The sequence below is a fragment of the Struthio camelus genome, chromosome 21, assembly GCF_040807025.1.
Source record: "Struthio camelus isolate bStrCam1 chromosome 21, bStrCam1.hap1, whole genome shotgun sequence".
Classification (NCBI taxonomy): Eukaryota; Metazoa; Chordata; class Aves; order Struthioniformes; family Struthionidae; genus Struthio; species Struthio camelus.
Window position 1 is genome coordinate 12,635,045 of NC_090962.1, and position 17,584 is coordinate 12,652,628.

Below are 17,584 nucleotides of genomic sequence, written 5' to 3' on the forward strand. Positions count from 1 at the left end.
GCTGCCAGGCTCCTTTTTCTTGCCAGCCCCCTGGCGGGACCCGCCCCCGCAAGCGGATTGGTCAGCTCCGCCGTTGCTCCCGCCCCTCTCCCCCGGCCAGGCCGGGGAAGTGCCCGAGACCACGTGGCCGCGGGCGCCTCCCGCCGCCGCCGCCGCCGCCGCCGCCGCCGCCGCCGCGCCCCCTGCCCGGACCGGCACCGGGACCCGGACCCGGACCCCGTCCGCTGTCCCCGGTGCCGGTCCCGGTCGGTGCCCGTCGCCCCCGGTCCCAGACCCGGGATGTCACCGGACCGTGCTCCAAAGGACGCACCGGTGGCATTTCGCCTCGCTTGAAAAATGTGGGACAAAGTGAGCGGACGTGCTGCCCCCGCCTGCCGCCCTGTTACAAGAGCGAGATGCAATCCCAGCTTTTCCCCCGAGGCAGGCAGCTCCCATTAAAAAAATAATCATCGTCGTCGTCGTCTCAAGAAACAAGCCTGCGAGTGTTAATTAAAAGTAGAAAATAATGGATCTGGAGACACGACAAAGCTTTTTTCAATATATAATTATATGCAGTTAAAGCGTTATAATCCAACCTCCTGAGAAATAGCGTGCTCCCAGGGACCGCCGCGCTGCCGGATAACGAACTGCGAAAGCGCCGCGGTCGGCGTTCGAAGCGACGCCGTGGACCCGGTCTCGAGCCCCGCGGCGGGAAGGCGGCGGGCAGCGGTCGGCAGCTCTTCGCCGGCTCCCGCGGCGAGGAGGGGGGAAACGGGCCCGGCGTCGCCCGCCGAAAGGCGGGAGCTGCCCGACGCACCCTTCAAACCTGGTCGTGCATCAGCTCGCCCCCACCAAAGTCTCCTCGCCGGGCAGGGACTGCGGAAAGCGTCGGCGTGGGGTGTTTTATCTTCACGGAGCCTTGCTCAAATGACCATGTTTTGTCTCCATCCCTAATCTTTGCCTTCCAGCGGCTCAGAGCGATCCCAGAAAGCACCCGTTGGACTCTCCAAAAGGAAGGTGCAGGGAAAACGAGCCTCCTCGTGCGCCGAGCATCCCCCCGGCACCAACCCTTCAGCATCGGCTTTCCCCATCCCAGGGCCAAAAGGACGAGCCGGGGGCCGCGGCCGCCGACGCTGCGCCACAGCCGCCTGCGGGGCTCGGGTAAGGTAGCGCTTAGCGATGCCGATCTCCCGCGGAGACGTTACCCTGAAGGGAGGATTAATTCTCTGCTTGGCCACGTGGCAGCTTCGCCCTCGCTGAGCCCCACAGCCTTCGCCTCTCGAGGATTCAGCGAAGAGCCTGCTCGACCTGAAACGTCCGACGGGCGGACCTGGAGCCCGCGACTGCTCCCGCTGGTTCAGGCTGCCCTGCATGGCCGGCAATCTTCCATAGACAACGTGAGCGAGGCAGGGAGGGCACCTCAGTGCATACGTACCACAAACCTGGGTAATTAGAGGCCGGTCTGACGGCAATTCCCAGGCAAAATAAAGGGACGGCTGATACAGGCCTTGATTAACGGACGATTTGCAGAGAGCACTATAATTGCCGCCAGCCGATGGGGGTTTACGGACATAGATCTCATCAGACCAACTTGGTATCTTCTCCGTGAGATCTCCAGCTCTGCCAAGGCAGGGAAGAGCGTTAAGAGCACTTCTGCAGGGCATTTGCCTCAGTGTCACGACCCTGATTAAGAAACTAGAAAGATATCAAAGCAGGATGATGCTTAGTAATTCAATTAAAAAACATGTCTTAAAACGTAATGGCAAATGGGAGTCCACCAGGCAAGAGACCCTACAAGGACTCTTATTTAGTTAGTTATTTATCAGTTTTATCAAAGATTGGGAAGATGTTTTCAAATCCCGATGATAAAGCCTGCAAGGATGCAAGGGCCTTGCACCTACAGAAGAAAACGTGGCCTTCCCAATGGCTAGTGACTTTACTCCAGGACACGGCAGTCTTTGGGGGGGCAACACTGCAGGACCGAGAAGTTAATCTGATCCTCAGATGAGTAAAGAACCGGACTGCTCTGTGGACTGCTCTGTCCACAGTTCAAGGAAGATGCTGGAGCTCAGAGAGAGAAGAGTGATCACAAGATGGAAACATCTGCTCTACAGCGAGAGATTCCAGGATTTGCTTAGCATGACATGGCTGAAGGGCAACTTTGTCACTGGGAATTAAACCTGAAACGGCGGTATTTGAGAGCGCTTTCAACCTGCAGATAAGGAACAGCAAGATCCATAGGCTGGAAAGCTGAAGCTCGACACGTTGAGTCACAGACAGACATGCATTGTAAACAGGGGATATAATTAACCACTGGAACAACTTCCAAAGAGGTTGCGATGGATTTGCCACTGCTGGATATTAATTTGGGGAAGTCCTGTGACCAGCGCTATGCGGGAAGTGAGACTAGCTGATCACAGCGATATAAATACATCAGGCTGTGAAAGCACTGCTGAGCCTGGACCCAGAAATAGGCTGGTTTCCCTGGTGAAAAAGCACGGTGAATTTGAGTATCCACAGCCAGAACTGCGACCCTCCGCACTGCAGCTGGCGAAAAGAGCTCCCTGAGCAGCCTGGAGCTAAGCTCGTGCCTCAACCCCATGGGGAAGGGGTGTTTGAACACGTTCCCTGAGCAGGAACAACGGGTAAGTTTATGTCTTTTCAGCCACCACTACCTCATAGCTATTATCTGGGCCCAGTCTTCTCCTCCGTGTGGGGAATTTCAAACCCTCAACTCATAGGATAGAGCCCTAAGCCGTTTGTTTGGGCCTGGGGAGGAAAGGGATGGCACGCTTTATGTTTCCTTCATCCCCTGATGTACCACAGGAAGGAGAAGGTGAGATGACTCGGGCTGGGGAGGAGGGAGGGCAAACGTCCTCTGCAGCCAAGCAATCCCAGGAATTGGGACATGGAAATCCTGACAGCCAGAGCCTGCTCCAAAGACTTTAAATAGCCAGGAGATAAAAAGAGCACGCCAAAGCTTGCCTGCAGGATCTGTCCTCCGGTACATTACTGCCTGCTATCTAATACACCCAAGCAACGCACAAGCCAAGTGTGCAGACTGCTCCTTCCCGCACAATACACCTTAGGCAAAGGCCATAAAGCAGACTGCTGCCCAAGGAGTGACGAGGCAAATCAGGATGGGCTGGAGCCGTTGCACGTGACAAAAGAGACTTTGTCCAAGCTCCTTTATATTTAATCCGCCAGATGAGAAAACTCACCTCGAAGCTCATCCCGCAGCAGGGAGATGAGCTTGCAACCCTGGTCTCCGAGAGGAGGAAGGCAGTTTTCCCACCAGCCTGCAGCCCTGCCACCAAGGGGAACAAGGAGCCCAGATTTCTCCGCCTGCTGCATAATCACTCCCCAGATCCCAGCCCAAAGACCTGTTGTGCTCCCCGCTAAAAGACATGCCCTAAAACATATCATCCCCACAGCCTAGCACTGAGATATGCTGGGGAGGTTTTACAAATGCTTGTTTACAACATAACTCACCTCTGGCTTTCTATACCGCTACAGAGCCCAGCAAGCTCGTGCTGCTGAAGCCTTTGCGCCATACCTATTTCTCGTGCTTCGAGAAGGCTGAATGCAAAAGGTCTCTAAGATTGCTGGGATACCACGAACCTCTCTGCCAGGCAGCCTTATTTACCTGGTGGGAAAAGAGCTGGTGTAGCACAGCTCTGCCATGCTCCTTTCACCCCTTCAGACCCCTTTCTTCCCATTTCGTGAACGCCCAGCAGCAACGCCCCTCAATGCCACACACGAGAAACGTCCCCTACTGAACTGAACAGAGATAACGCACGTGGCTAAAGAAGCTATAAGCCCTGCTAGCCAGAAGAGTCCATTCCCAAGCACGTTAACTGACTTGTGCTGCACACGTTTACCAAAATGCTTTATTTACATTTCAACGTATAAAAAACAAAAAGGAAACATGATAGATGCCAATTATTAAATAATTTCAGGAGAACGTCAAGAACGCGGGTCTAGCCTGCAGAGAAGACTGGGGCAGCGGGGGACTGGAACTGCTCAGAGCCGGCACAGGCCTCACCACCAGCAAAGGAGCACTGAAATAAAGCAGAACAAACAGCTCTGAAATGCTAGATAGCCGTCCCTAAGTCATCCTACAAGCAGCGCGACTGTGCAGCGACACTGGGTACCGCTCCAAGTGAGTACTACTTGCTGCATGTAGTAGCTCACGTCAAACTTGCCCATGTGACCTAGGGTACCCAGAAGTCTTCCTGACATCTGCATCTACCTTGGGGCTTATAACCAACAGCGCCTGTTTCTCCCTGCTGCTTTTAAAGGAGCTTGACAAGTAGCTGATTTAGCTGTCTGAAGCAGGTGAGAGGCAGCAGGGTGCAGAAAGGCAGGTCCCAAGACCTGGCTAGAAAACAAGCGAGGTGGCACCAGCCCTCAGACCTAGAAATGAAGTAGATTTTTCAGTTGCAAGTTGGCGATCAGCCAGAGGTCACATACAGGACCACCGAATAGAAATGATCAACAGGTTTGGGCCAGGGGACCACCCTACGGGAGACTCTACCCCGCAGCACAGGTCTACCCATCTGCAAGGGCATCTGTTACTAATGTTGTTCCCATCTTCAGAAGCATATAGATGCCACAAAAGTCAACAGGAAAATGGAGGAATGGTTATATTCCCTATTGTCACTTCATCAAATAGAAGGAGCTCCCAAGTATCTGATGCGCAGCAGATCTGAAAGCCTTTATTATGGCAGCGGGGATGCAGCTTCATGAGAAATTCCAGATGTCTTTGGAAATCATTTCATGGAAGGTCAAGAATTGTGTGGAGTTGGCTTTTGTCACTGCCTGCCTGCTGAAATTTGAAAAATCAGCAACCAAAAGGCTAATCCAGCAGATTTTTGACAAGCTGCAGCCTGACACATTGAAATCTGCACAGATTTGTTTAAATGGCTGTTTTTTTATGGTAAAGTGGGCGGACAAACGGAAACAGAATACTGTAGCTTAGCCTCAGCTCTGTCTCACGCCTATCGGTTTACCCACAATGAAGCCTGACCAAAGACCACGCAGAGTGGAAGGGTCATAATAAACGTTGGAAACATCACCCTTTGGGCGAGGACAGTAGTATTTTTGTGAATTAAGGGGAGACGATATAACATGCTAATTCTTGGCCCTTCAGTGGTGGCACGAGCACAGTCCCATGGCGGTGCTAAGCAAGGAGGCTCGAGTCCTCTTTTCCTTCAGCTTTTCTCTATCCTCGTCTCTCCCACACATGACAGGAGGCTCTGCTTTCTGTAGCAATCAGAGAGTTAACAAACCTGCAGGTCAAAGTGAACGTCCTCCAGTCCCCCCAGACTGCCTAGGTAATACCAGCTGGTTTCCGGTTGCAGCCTCCTCTCATCCACTGGCTTCTGAAGCTCAGACTTCAGGGCAGCCAAACCTCATCCAAGCCAGGGTTGCCCCGACCTCATCTTCCCCTCGGCTGCAGCTGCAAAATCCTGTCCTTCTCTTGTACTGCCTTTGGTACTCGTGCAGCTCAGAGGGAAGCTAGTTCAGGGAATTGGGCTGGCAAAAAACAGCCCTATTGGAGAAGAGTTTTCTGGTGGTTCAGTGAGCTGAATCAGCTCTCTGCAGGCTCAGGTGAATGCGAAAACAAGTCAAGAGAAAAGTAAGGAGCACAGTAGCCCACCGTTCAATTGCACGGGGTGCTGCAAAAGACTGAGAGACTTACCACATTTCTCTTTTCATTGCTTTACATTTCCCCACACTGAGAGATCACAACTGGCAGCTTTGGTTTGTTATTTGGACCCGTAGGCACATTCTGGCAACAAACAAATATATAACGTTATACATTAGAAGAACACAGCAAAGCCAGTGAGCAACAGGTACTCGAAGACTGGCTAGGAGGGGCCCGTGCAATATCAGGAACGTGGAAATCTGGACGCAGCTCCGAGTAACTCGCAAGCACCGTCACGCACTTTGGCAAAGGACCCTGCCGTGAGCCAGTGAACCCTCTGTACGCTGAGGTTTGGGATACAGACCAGACTCTGATCTTTTGAATGGCAGGGAAGGAACAGAGCAAAAGCTAGAGAGCTTCTCATGAGCTAACATGTCACTTGAGGCTGCTCTGACTTGAATTTTTAAAGCCACTAACTGCAGCTGTTACAAGCAAAGCAAACTTTTTGCACAAAAGGGGAAGCTAAATAAGAGATAGGCACAAAGCATCCTGAAAAACTATGCAGCTGAACCACTCTTTCTGCTGGACCTGGCTGCTTTTAAGTCTCTTAATAAGTCTACGTATTTCTGTTAGTTCACCCCTCACTGCAGTGACTTGCATCCTATGAAGCAGGACACCATGATCCTTCCATCAGTGCTCGTAGAAGTGCTTTTGGCAAAGGGAATCCGCAAGGAATATCTCCTCTTTCACACGTAGCCACATGGCAATTTCTTCTCTAGTTTAGCAATGCTACACCTCCAACTAGCAGTACGACCGACTGTGTAACTACACTATTCGGGTAGCTAGAGCGCAAGCCCAAAACAGTTCAAAACCAGTCCCTAAAAGAGGGTTAGCAACAAGTGCATTGTACCATGCTGTACAGTTTCTTGCATGAGACCTTGTCTCAATACCTAACAGTTTTTGGCCCTGTGTTCTCCCCACTTTCTGGATTCTCCCATGGCGATCAGAGGCCCTTGTGCATTTTTCCCCAAACGGTACAAGACTGCACCATACAGTTAGCCCTGCTGTCTTGGAGAACACAGTGCTAACTTATTAAATCTACTCACTATCCTGCTGTCACACCCAGTCATAATTATTTCAGACAGGGTAGCAGCGGTCACCCCTGGGTGTATTTATCTGCAGCTCCTGGAAGCCCATCAGAAGACTTGTTCAATTCTTCTGATTAGAAATGCTGATCACAGACCAGCTGAACTGATGATTTAGCATCCACTGAATAATCCCATGCAATGACACAGAAGCGATCCGCTTCGCATTCTTGTATGAGTTGCTGAGGGAACAACTTTTCAATTCAGCTTCGCGAAAAACCCCAACGCATTGCAAATAATGTCACGAGAACACAATCCCTGCTCAAAAACTAACTGGCAACCACAGGGGCACAGCATTTCTAAAATCAGTCTATATGACAGCCTCTGCCTCAACAGACCTATTATTTTATAATGATGACAACTGATAATACCATTTACCATCACTATACTCCCTGGTATCCTGTACATAGGCAGAGGGAGAGAACAAAAGAACCCTTGTTTCTCCCCCATGTTACTTTCTAACATGGGCATTCACAGAGAAAAAAGGCAAATTCAACTTACTTCAATTTTTCTCATGACCAACAGCCCATCGATGATTTTGCCTAGAATGGGAAAAAATATCCATTTCAATAGGATCTATTTTTACCTTCTCTGGCTCCCAACTCATCACATCTACATGAACTCCTATGCTTCCAGAAAAGCCTTGTGCAGTGTGCAGCTATTGGGCGCTTTGGAGTTTTTTCAATGCTCTCTCAACTGATAAAGGAAATAATGCCTCTTCAAATAGTTTCTGCGTCCAGGACAGATTACGCATATTTTCCCAAGGATGACACGTGTGTAGAAATCTCGGTTTTGAGACCTACCTTTGCCAGTTGTGTTGACATACAGCACAAGCTACGTCTCCATCGAGATGATATTTGCAATGATGCAAAACTGACAATGACTGATCTCAGCGTGGCTTAAGAATTGGAAGAAGTAGTTAAGTAGGACATTGGCTTAATGGCAGGCCTTGAAATCCTACAGCTCAAGAGGGGCAGTACATGAAAAGTAAGCAGATGTGGTTTTGTAAGGTTACTACCTAAAAACCTCTGCTGAAAGCTTAACTCGGGTGCCAGTCCCACTCTCTGACAGTAGAGAAGACAGGTACCCTTCACCCATCTGTCCCTCTGCACTGGCCCAGTTTTTTACACGGTCACACGATACACTGATCAAGGAACTGATCTGGATTAAAGCTAACCTGGGGAAAAATGTTTCATGTCCACAGTGACCCACCTCAACATCTGGCTGCACAAACACCTCTGCCTGCATAAGGAAAAGGGAAGGAACAAGCAGTTTGCGTTTCTTTCTTTTAGCAGCGGGGTCACACAGGACATCCGCGAGCAGGTACGCCAGGCCTGCCCTGCCGGTACTCACCAAACACGACATGTTTCCCATCCAACCAGTCACATTTGGAGCACGTAATGAAAAACTGACAGCCATTGGTACTTGGACCACTGTTTGCCTGGGGGTTGAATACACACAAAAGTACTCAAATTAGGCCTTCCCAAAGCTGAAGGCAGAAGCATCTCACATGGGAAAGAGCTGTTGCTCTCAAGCTAGCCTGGGGTTATTCTTAGCTTCTTGCTACACATACCAAAGGAAGCAAGATATACATCTGCAGGAGAGTACATTGTGCTGGGAAGTAGCGCACCACCAAGTCTGATCCTGCCGACGTGCGCAAGAGTCAAGTCACCAACTTTTTCTTATACTTCTACAAAGGCATGATTAGCACAAGATTGTGCTGAAACCTGGGCTCTAGAGCATGTTCCCGAAAAAAGGCTCAACTCTGGTGATCTCTGACTTACTCGGAAGGTAGCTTCAGGATAAAAAGGTTTCTGTTCTAACGATCAGGATGAGAAAGCCAACAATGACATTGGCACAGGTTTCACAGGAATGGCGTGATGAAGGGAGCAATTCACACTTGAGCGCAAGGCCTAGAGCATGCATCCTCTCCTGGGGAAACATCTCTGCAACTCTTAAGGCCGTTGTGTTTTTCCAAAGCTCTTTTGCCAACCAGGAGATACAAGAGCATGTTTCTATGCCGAGAAGTGAGTCACACAAGTCTTGCAGCTGCAGGACAGCACAGGACATGGTCACACTGAATCTGCTCTGTAGTGCTAACCAGCTTTGGAACAGCTGGTTTGGTCCAGCAGGATGACTCCGGAGCCATGCTGCTTCAACATAAAACCAGCAATACCAGCGTGGTATCCTTGCTCCCACGGTATGGTACGCTGGTTGCTTAGTTGTTTCACGACGCCTCTTTTTGGGCCGTGCTTTGGACTGGATGAATAACTGATCCAAATGGTAAAAGCCCAGAACAAGTGCTTTTAAGGGCAAGACAGCTAGAAGAGCTGGGGGACAAATGATTGCGGATAGCAACACTTAAGCACTGGCCCCACTTGTTTTCGTTGCAAAAAATAGCATATGGTTCCTACCAAACAACATGCAACAGTTGCAGTTTCTCCTACTATGCTGAGCAGGAAGTATGAATTACAAAAGATACCATGGTAACATTGCTATGGCTTTGAAACTCCCAAATCTGTTTGTTTCATCCTTGCTGAGGTCAGTGTTTGACAGCGGTATCAGGGATAAAAAAAACCACGCACTTGCCACAGTACAAAATCTGCAAGAATCCAGCCGTTCTAAAAGCAGATCAAACCAAGCCTGCCCCAGAAACTCCAAGAGGTAAGGAGAAAACAGTGGTGCAGGATCAGGACTTTTGTGTTACTCAGCACATTAACCCCTGAGTAATCTTCTCACTAGTACTTGAGAAGCAGGTCTTTCCGACCTGAGAGCCAAAGGTGCAGATTGTTTTTTGTCTGGCCAATAATTTATACTTGTAACAAAAAGGCACTGGGAAAGTGCCAAAACCTTTTTAGTCTTATGGTTTCATTGTTTTATACTTACCATAGAGAGCAGACCAGGAGCAGAGTGTTTGAGCTTAAAGTTCTCATCTGCAAAAGGACCCCGGTATATACTGGCTACACCGGTGCCATCTCCCTGCGCAAGAGAAGTGCCCAGTCAGCAACAGCATTTGTTCTGTAGCATGAATTTAAAATCCCCCAACAAAAGAACGTTGTAAAATTAAGCCCAAAATCGATGCTGTACTGCCATTTAAACACCACTGGTGAGCACATTCAGATGTTTCATCTCTAAAGAGGAACAGTGACTGGTTTCTAATGACACAGTACATTATTTGTCACCCCTACATCAGGTAGAAATTTGCGCTCAGCGTCACATGGGAGTGACAGACATGGTAGGGGTTGAAGGGGGTCGAAGGGGTCAAAGCCTCCAAGAGCGAGGTGGAGGTTATACCAGGTCTGGTACGGACCCACCTGGACTTGGCAGGCACTCCAGGGAAAAAGAGAGGGGAGACAGGGCTATGGGTTGGGGTGACAAGGAAAGCGGAAGTGGTTGCGTGGAGAGAGACGGGTGGATGATGGTACATTCAGTTATTTCACCTTATTTTCTGCGACTTTACTGAAAACAGGGAAGTGATCCCATCGTTCAGTTTTTAGCAGATCCCGTCTGCGAAGGCATGGTTCATGCCAGAGACGTAGCTCGCGGGAAGGCTGAAAGGCCGCCTTGCCCTTTTCTCCAGCATTGCAGGGAGACTCCTGTACGGGGCAAAAGGACCCGAGCTGGGTCCCTTCAGCAGCGCAGCCTTAAGGGTGCTGCAGGGAGGAACCCTTCAGAGAAAGCTGCCGAAGTAACGCAAACACGTACTTCTGGACGTGTACACGTACTATTTGGATAGTAATTTCCCTTTCTGTGCTGATTTAGTGTTTCCTTCAGCCCTTTTTTTCTTCTGCCCTGCTGCATCTCGTCTCCCTTCATTACCTTTCCACTTAACTTTTTTGCGTGTGTGCGTTAAGCCAGGCTTAAACAAGGAAAATAAGATGCCAGTAACATACCACTTGCAGCGCTGCACCTTTTGCTCTACTTGCCTAGTCTCTGCTTCTTTTACTGCTATGTGGCTTATTCAAACTGTCAGCTACAAGGCAGGATCGTGTACCCTATTTCAGGGCCCAGTGTGGCCGTTCTTGGTCCCCAAGTAGCTTTATAAGAAGCGCAATTAATAAGTTACAAATACCAGTGCAACCTGTAAAGCTTGTTGAGCTTTAGTGAAAGTAATAAAGCCACGGGGACATTTGAGCAGCATGATGATTAGGACTAGCTGCAAACCCAATGTGACTAAGCCACACACTTTGCAGTCAGTTCTCTCAGCTTTCACAAAATTGAGTTTTGTGTTAAAAAGCTTTTTCCATCATCCCCCTCCAATTGCAAGTGGTTTGGGAAATGAAATAATTTCCCCAGGTCCTAGGGTAGCGAAGAGACCCAGTGATCATCCAGCATCTCCCCAACAGTTGGCTTATCCGAAAGGCACAATACTGTAGGTACAAAGTCTTTTCTACTTTGAGACAATTCACTAATAATAGAAATTAATTTTGATTTAAATAAATCCTGGACTAGACGCTAGGATTTATGCTCAGAGTCTCTCTCCACAGAGCCAAAAGAAATTTGTAGGGTTTCTTGCCTGGGGGACAGAAGAAAGGAGAAGGGCAACAGGGTAAAAATTCCCTGCAAGTTTGAAGAGTCTCTAATGATGCTATCATGCTGTTTTAAAGGGGAAATATTTTGGGAGAGAAGAAAACGTGCTTGCCCAAGTCTCCGGATTTCTTTCCAAGTACATTGTACTTGTACTGCTGCAGTAAGATCGTAGGAACATTGTAAGGAAACCTCCAGTTATTACTGGCTGCCTCATAAGAGAGCCAACAGATATTGCAAGTAAGCATGGACCTTGGGAAAGAGTCGCATATTATACCACGCAGCAAAAGTACAAAAGAAATACAGAAGTACATACGTTTACAAAGTCACCTCCTTGGATCATGAAATCCTTTATTACCCTACAAAAAGTAAAACGATACTTACTTCTCAGTCAAAAAATGCCTCCAGAAGCTTACTATGTCAGAAAAGGGAGTTAGTTCTCACAACCAAAAAAATCATAAGGGTCTGTAAGTACTACAATGCAAAATCTACACTGAATATTAACTACTGGCTGATATAAAGTAATTTGGGATCCACTGCTGTTAAACATGGGATAGATTAGGTGATATATGCAAGAACATAATCTCTGACCTGGCAGACCAGGAATGGGGGGACCCCCTGCAAAGTGACCCCTGTGTGTCAACTCAAAAGCTCCAAGGAGACCATGGTTTCCCTCTGGTATATCTGAGGGCAACCCCAAATCCCCCAATCCCCCCAAAGGACAGACATGCCAGAGGCTCTGGAAAGATGATACCAGCAGTGACCAGTCCTCCATGCTTAAAAAACACCTCCCAGACTAATAACACCTTTGAGGCAGCTCTCAAAACCAGGCCCAGCTCACACTGCTGTTTAAGCATCTAAACAAAAGCAGAAGAGTTACCTGTGGAAAGTGCTTCCCTTATAACCTATAGGGACACCATCTTTCCTAGGAGGAAATAAAAAGGAAAATCATTGCAGTTTACTGTATATCCCAACACAAAACTCTCCCATGGGATTTGCTGGCAGTGCCAGTTACAGCAACGTACCCAAACCCGTACCCGACTCTGGCCGCACCCAAAAGGGAAGGCTGGGTAAGTCTGCCATCCGTGTGACTGAGCCAGTCGTGTTTTCTCTAACTTTTTCGTTCTGTGTTGATGCACTAAGAAAAACTTCCAGGTGACCTCTCTTTCTAGTCCCCCAGCCCTCTGCTCATCTGAATATTTTTTAATACTATTTAGAAGGAGAATCTAAGCACATACCTGAATTCACCTGTACAAAACTGCCTGGAAAACAAAAAGTACAAAACAGCAGAGCATGAGTCACATTTGTATTCCTAGGAATGCCAAACCGCTGCGCTCTGAATGTTTTACAGAAGAAAAACTGCAGGATTGTCCTTAAAGCATCAGGAATACCACCAAGGAAAAGGGCAACTGTCAGGAACTGCTCATCGTTTCCATTTCAAAAGGGGCATTTCTGCAGTTGGGGAGGGTCAGCTGTTCAACACCGGGGTTGTAAGAGACGGCGAGCGTGGCGTGCGGCACCGTTTTGCACAGAGGGCAGGGTATATGAATGTCTACTGTGGGACTGAGATGACCACGGAGAGAGGCGCGAAGGGGATGCAGCGGCTCTGGCAAGGAGGTGGTTGCTCTTGCACCGGAAACGCTCCCGCAGCACGAAGCGGCGCCGGCTGCCCCTTACCTGAAATTCTCCGCCGTTTTGGGCACGACATCAGCGAACAGCTCGATTTTCATGCGGCCGACCTCCTGCGGGGGGGGGGGGAAACGTGGTCAGCGCAGCCTGCCGGACCCCCGCTGCACCCACCGGTATCCCCGCGTCCCTCCCCCGGCACCCGAGCAGCTCCCTCCAGTTGCACCTCCTGCGCCCCCCTACTCCTGCTTCACCCCTCACTGCGCCGCTGCAGCCGTCTCCCCCTGCAGCCCCCCCACAATCCCCCCCAATGCGCCCCAGCCCCCTCCCACTGCAGCTCTGCCCCCCCGAGACCTCCTCCCGCTGCAGCCCCCTCCCCAATGCAGCCCCCCTCCCCGCTGCGCACCCCCCACCACCCCCTGAAACCCCTCCCCATGGCGCCCCCTCCCCGCATGTAACGCCCACCCCCACGCAATCCCTTCCCCCCCCCCGCAGCCCCCCTCCCCCACGTAGCCGCCTCGCCCACCTGCCCGCCGATGGAGACGTCGAAGAAGACCACGGGGTTGTTGGGGTTGGACGCCAACACCGCCATGGCGCCCGCCCGCCCCCGGAAGCGGAAGCGGCCGCGGCGGCGCGGAGAGGTGCGCGCGTAACGGCCGCTCCCGTCACGGCCGCGCGCGTAACGGTCGCTCCCGTAACGGCTGCTCCCCTAACGGCCGCTCCTGTCACGGCCGCGCGCGTAACGGCCGCTCCTGTCACGGCCGCGCGCGTAACGGCCGCTCCCCTAACGGCCGCTTCCATAATGGCCGCGCGCATAAGGATCACGTGTATAACGGCCACGGACGTAACAGCCGCGCCCCTAACGGCCGCTTCTATAATGGCCACGGGCGTAACGATCACGCGTGTAATGGTCGCTCCCTAACGGTCCCTCCCCTAACGGCCGCTTCTATAATGGCCGCGCGCGTAACGATCACATGCATAATAGTCGCTCCCCTAACGGCCGCTCCCGTAATGGCCGCTTCCATAATGGCTGCCCGTGTAACGATCACGCGTGTAACGGTCGCTCCCGTAACGGCTGCTTCCATCACCGTTGCTCCCGTAACGGCTGCTTCCATAATGACCACGCACGTAACAGCCGCTCCCCTAACGGCCGCTTCCATAATGGCCACGCACGTAACGATCACGTGCATAACGGCCGCGGACGTAACAGCCGCTCCCCTAACGGCCGCTCCCGTTAACGGCCACTTCCATAATGGCCGCGCGCGTAACGATCACGCGTGTAACGGTCGCTCCGATAACGGCCAGTTCCGTAACAGCCGCTCCCGTAACGGCCGCTTCCATAATGGCTGTGCATGTAACGATCACATGTGTAATGGTCTCTCCCGTAACGGTCGCTCCCATAACGGCTTCCGTAATGGCCACGCGCGTAACGATCAGGCGTGTAATGGTCCCTCCCGTAATGGCCACTTCCGTAACCGTTGCTCCCGTAACAGCCACTTCCATAATGGCCGCGCGCGTAACGATCACGCGTGTAATGGTCGCTCCCGTAACGGCCGCTTCCATAACGGCCGCGTGCCTAACGGCCGCTTCCGTGTCAGCCACACGCGTGTATTGACTGCTCCTGGAGGGCTTGGCGCCCCGGAGCGGCTCTCCTCCGAGTTCCCCCTGCCGCTGTCTGCAGGCCTCGCGGGGTTGGGGCAGGAAGGAAAGGCCCGGAGGTGCCCCGAGGCGCCGTCCCCTCGCTGGCCTGCGAAGCCGTTGGCAGCTTTGGCCAAGGAGAGGATGAGGTGCGGCGAGGAGGATCTGCCAGGAAAGGAAGCGTGAAGAAGGCTGAGGTGCCCTGGCCTCCAGAGAGCCTGCTGGAAACGCGCTCGTTAGGGGTGGCTCGTTTCCTTCGCAAGACCTTGTAGTTCCTTCTGCTGAGCTTGGCTTCTTGGAAAAAGCTAGCCACCGCCTCTGGTTTCTTCTGGGATCCGCTTGTGCCTCCAGAGCAGGGAAGAGGCTGCGACCTCGGAGCCCCCTTCCCCTTTCGGATGGGAGGAGCCCCTCGTCCAAAGCCCTTCTCGTGCCTTCGTTTCAGCTCCAGACTTCTCGTGGGGTCAGCAGAGGGCTTCTAGTCGGATGTCAGGTAAAAACTCAGCTCTGCAGGCCCCTCCGCCGCGGGTCCTTGCGAGGATGCTGGTGGTGGTGGGGATGATGCTGGCATCTTGGAGCTTGGTTTGGAGCAGGTGGGATGGTGGTGAGCTTGTCTGACTTCAAGCATGGCATGTCTTCCTCTTGCTCCCCAGATGTTGTTAAAATTTGGGACAGCATCTCTGAATGCTACTGCCAAGCGCTGCTGCTGAACCAGGTGGGTCTTGTCTCCTCACCCTCCTTCCAACCCTCATGAGTGCTGAGCCCCCGCTTCCATCCTGCCATGGAGCAGCCTTATTCCTTGCCACCGCTGAAAGCAGAAGAAATGCCCCAGCAGGAGCCTGCAGTTTTGTGTCAGTTTTGCCCCAGAGCCACGTCTCCCTCAATGGAGAGAAAAAGCAAAGCCCAGCTGGAGAAGCAGACTGTGAGCTCGCTTCTTCAGGGCCTTCTCGAGCTCCTCCTGGCAGGGCAGAAAGCCTGGCGCACTGTGGAAGGCGAGTGCCAGCGTTGTTGCTGGCCCTGCCAGCTGCCTTGTGGGGACAAGGGGCCTAAGCGAGCCGCAGTCAGGCACGAAGCAGAGACGGGGGAGCGGGTTTGCCCCAAGGCCATGGAGAGCCCCAGGATGCCCTTGATGGTGAGTGTGGAGCAGCACGGGGTGGGGGCTGTGTTTGGAGTGGTTCTTCCCTTCCACTGATGCCATCTCCTCTTTGCTGCTGAGAGCAGGGGGTGTGGGGACGGGGCTGTGGCCCCCGCAGGCAAGACGTTGGCTGCTCCATGGAGAGTAGGTGGGGTGGAAGGGGGGGGCGAGAAGCCTCCCGAGGGGCTGTCTGTTGTGCTGCAGGGTGTTTGGGGTCTGCTGAAGGGCTGCTCAAGTCACTTTGTTGCTCGGTGCTTTGTTTCCAGCCTATTCCCAAGCTGTGGAGTTGAACTAGGCCCAGCTTGCACTGCGGCCGCACGTTCCGAAGGGGAAGGTGCTGAGACGTATAGAGGCGACCCTGAAAGTCTTTGTGTGGGCCTTGTCCACGAGCAAGGATTTGGACTTTGTCTTCAAGAACTTCAGCATCCTGGAGTGCTGATGAGATTCTTTGAAGACTTTATTTACAAAGTAGGTAGGACCAGGAACTTGGCAAAATCTTTCCTCAGCGTAAGTCGGGCCTCTTTTCAGCACTGCCTCTCCTGCTCCTGCTTCCTGGTCAAAGCCTTGGCCTGCCTCGTCCCCTGCGCTCGCCTTGATTTACAGGAACGCGAGCTCTCGGCAGACTTCTTGTCTGGCCTTCAGGAGAGACTTGGCGACACAGAAGCCCTTCTGAGAAGCTGTCTTTGGTCAGAGCAAAGATCCAGCCCGGTAGCCCATGTCCCTTTGTGCTAGGAAAGAGTATAAGCCCGGGGCAGGTTTGTCTTGGTGCTTCTCCCAGTGCCTGCCCTCCTCCTCCCAGAAAGCGACGCTGTAGAGATGCTGTCTCTGGGCAGGACGCAGAGGCACCAACGGACCAAGGCCCTGCCGTCCTGCTCTGCTGGTGTCGCTGCACTGACCAGCCCTTTGCAGCCTGTGCTGCAGTGACGGGTCTCGGACCGGGCCCCCCGCTTGCTGTTGTTCCAGCTCTCGGGGCTTTGGCTGTCCCAGGTTTCCCTGAGCGTGCCAGGGAGGAAGGAGGGCTGCGTGTCTCTCTTCCTGCAGCTACAGATGCAGCCGTTTGAGTGTCAGCAGAGACTTGGGGGTTGGCCGCACTGCTTGGACTCCCTGTTCTGTCTTCAGCAATGGTCCGTGCAAGCAAAGAGAGCAAAGGCAGCCACCAGAGAGGCCAGCTACCACAAAGCCTTGCGTCGTGCTAGCTTCCGTTGACTTCTCCTTTAGGCAAGACCGAGTCTCCTGAGGGAGTCTCCTGATTCTTGCCCTTGCCCAAAGTCTGGCAGTGTTGCTGCCCATTCTCAGGGCTTTGCTGGGCTGCAGGCACAAGTTGGGAGAGGGGCTGATGTTGGTGCAAGAGCACTTGGTGAGAGAGTTGTGGAGAGGCAGCTTCTCATGTGGCTGGTGGGCAACTGTTTGCCTTGTGAGCAAGGGGCTCATTTCCTGGGGGTGGCCTCATGGGTCTCGGTCTCTGTTGCAGAAGCCAAGGCTGAGGCCTTTGATCATCACCCACAGGGAGACGGCTGTTTTCCAGATGCCTGCTGGGGGGTGTCTTCTTGTTCCCACAGAGAGTAGGTTTCCTTCTGCAGCCCTTGACGGACCGAGCATGCAGCTTCTCATCTCCCACTTGGTAGAGCCACCGAGAGCTGCCGAGGGCCTCGTTGCCAGGGCTTGTCTCCTCCTGAAGCTAGCGGGGAAGAAGTTTGTCAGACGAGGGCTTCTCAGTGAAGTGCGTGGTCAGCCATGCTTTGTTGGGAAGCCCTGTCTGTTGGGGTGAAGTCAGCTGGAGGAGGGCCTGCTTTCTGTTCCCGCCCTGTGTGGGAGAGGAAGTTAGGCCCCACTTGGCGCAGAGCTTCTTGTGCTCCTGCCCTTTCTTTTGGCTGAGGCTGAAAAAGA

The 17,584-nt window shown here is 52.2% G+C and overlaps 1 protein-coding gene across 3 annotated transcripts; it reads right to left on the minus strand.

Annotated features, from left to right (window-relative positions):
• Positions 1 to 271: 271 nt before the first annotated feature.
• PPIH (peptidylprolyl isomerase H) lies at positions 272 to 13,801 on the minus strand. 3 transcript variants are annotated; one of them, XM_068915825.1, is made up of 10 exons: positions 13,454 to 13,738; positions 12,979 to 13,043; positions 12,540 to 12,563; positions 12,182 to 12,226; positions 11,618 to 11,660; positions 9,661 to 9,753; positions 8,128 to 8,215; positions 7,276 to 7,316; positions 5,684 to 5,773; positions 272 to 1,674 (listed from the first exon to the last, which is right to left on the minus strand). In XM_068915825.1, the coding sequence occupies exons 1-9, from the start codon at positions 13,517 to 13,519 to the stop codon at positions 5,705 to 5,707; spliced, it is 534 nt and encodes a 177-aa protein (XP_068771926.1). In that variant the 5' UTR covers positions 13,520 to 13,738; the 3' UTR covers positions 272 to 1,674; positions 5,684 to 5,704. The 3 variants fall into 3 exon arrangements, 2 of the variants coding, with proteins under 2 accessions (XP_068771926.1, XP_068771924.1); XR_011135753.1 differs by lacking the exon at positions 272 to 1,674 and adding an exon at positions 3,842 to 4,040 and having other exon boundaries at positions 7,276 to 8,016; XM_068915823.1 differs by lacking the exon at positions 272 to 1,674 and adding an exon at positions 3,842 to 4,040 and having other exon boundaries at positions 13,454 to 13,801.
• Positions 13,802 to 17,584: the final 3,783 nt, after the last annotated feature.

What these genes read in the sequence shown, in the direction of transcription:
- PPIH (XM_068915825.1), bottom strand. Translation starts at nt 13,519, where the DNA reads ATGGCGGTGTTGGCGTCCAACCCCAACAACCCCGTGGTCTTCTTCGAC. An exon ending in CTCCTGGTCTGCTCTCTATG is followed by an intron (nt 8,216 to 9,660) that starts GTAAGTATAAAA and finishes TTCAACCCCCAG; the next exon opens with GCAAACAGTGGTCCAAGTAC. An exon ending in TGGGAAACATGTCGTGTTTG is followed by an intron (nt 7,317 to 8,127) that starts GTGAGTACCGGC and finishes TTCCCATTCTAG; the next exon opens with GCAAAATCATCGATGGGCTG.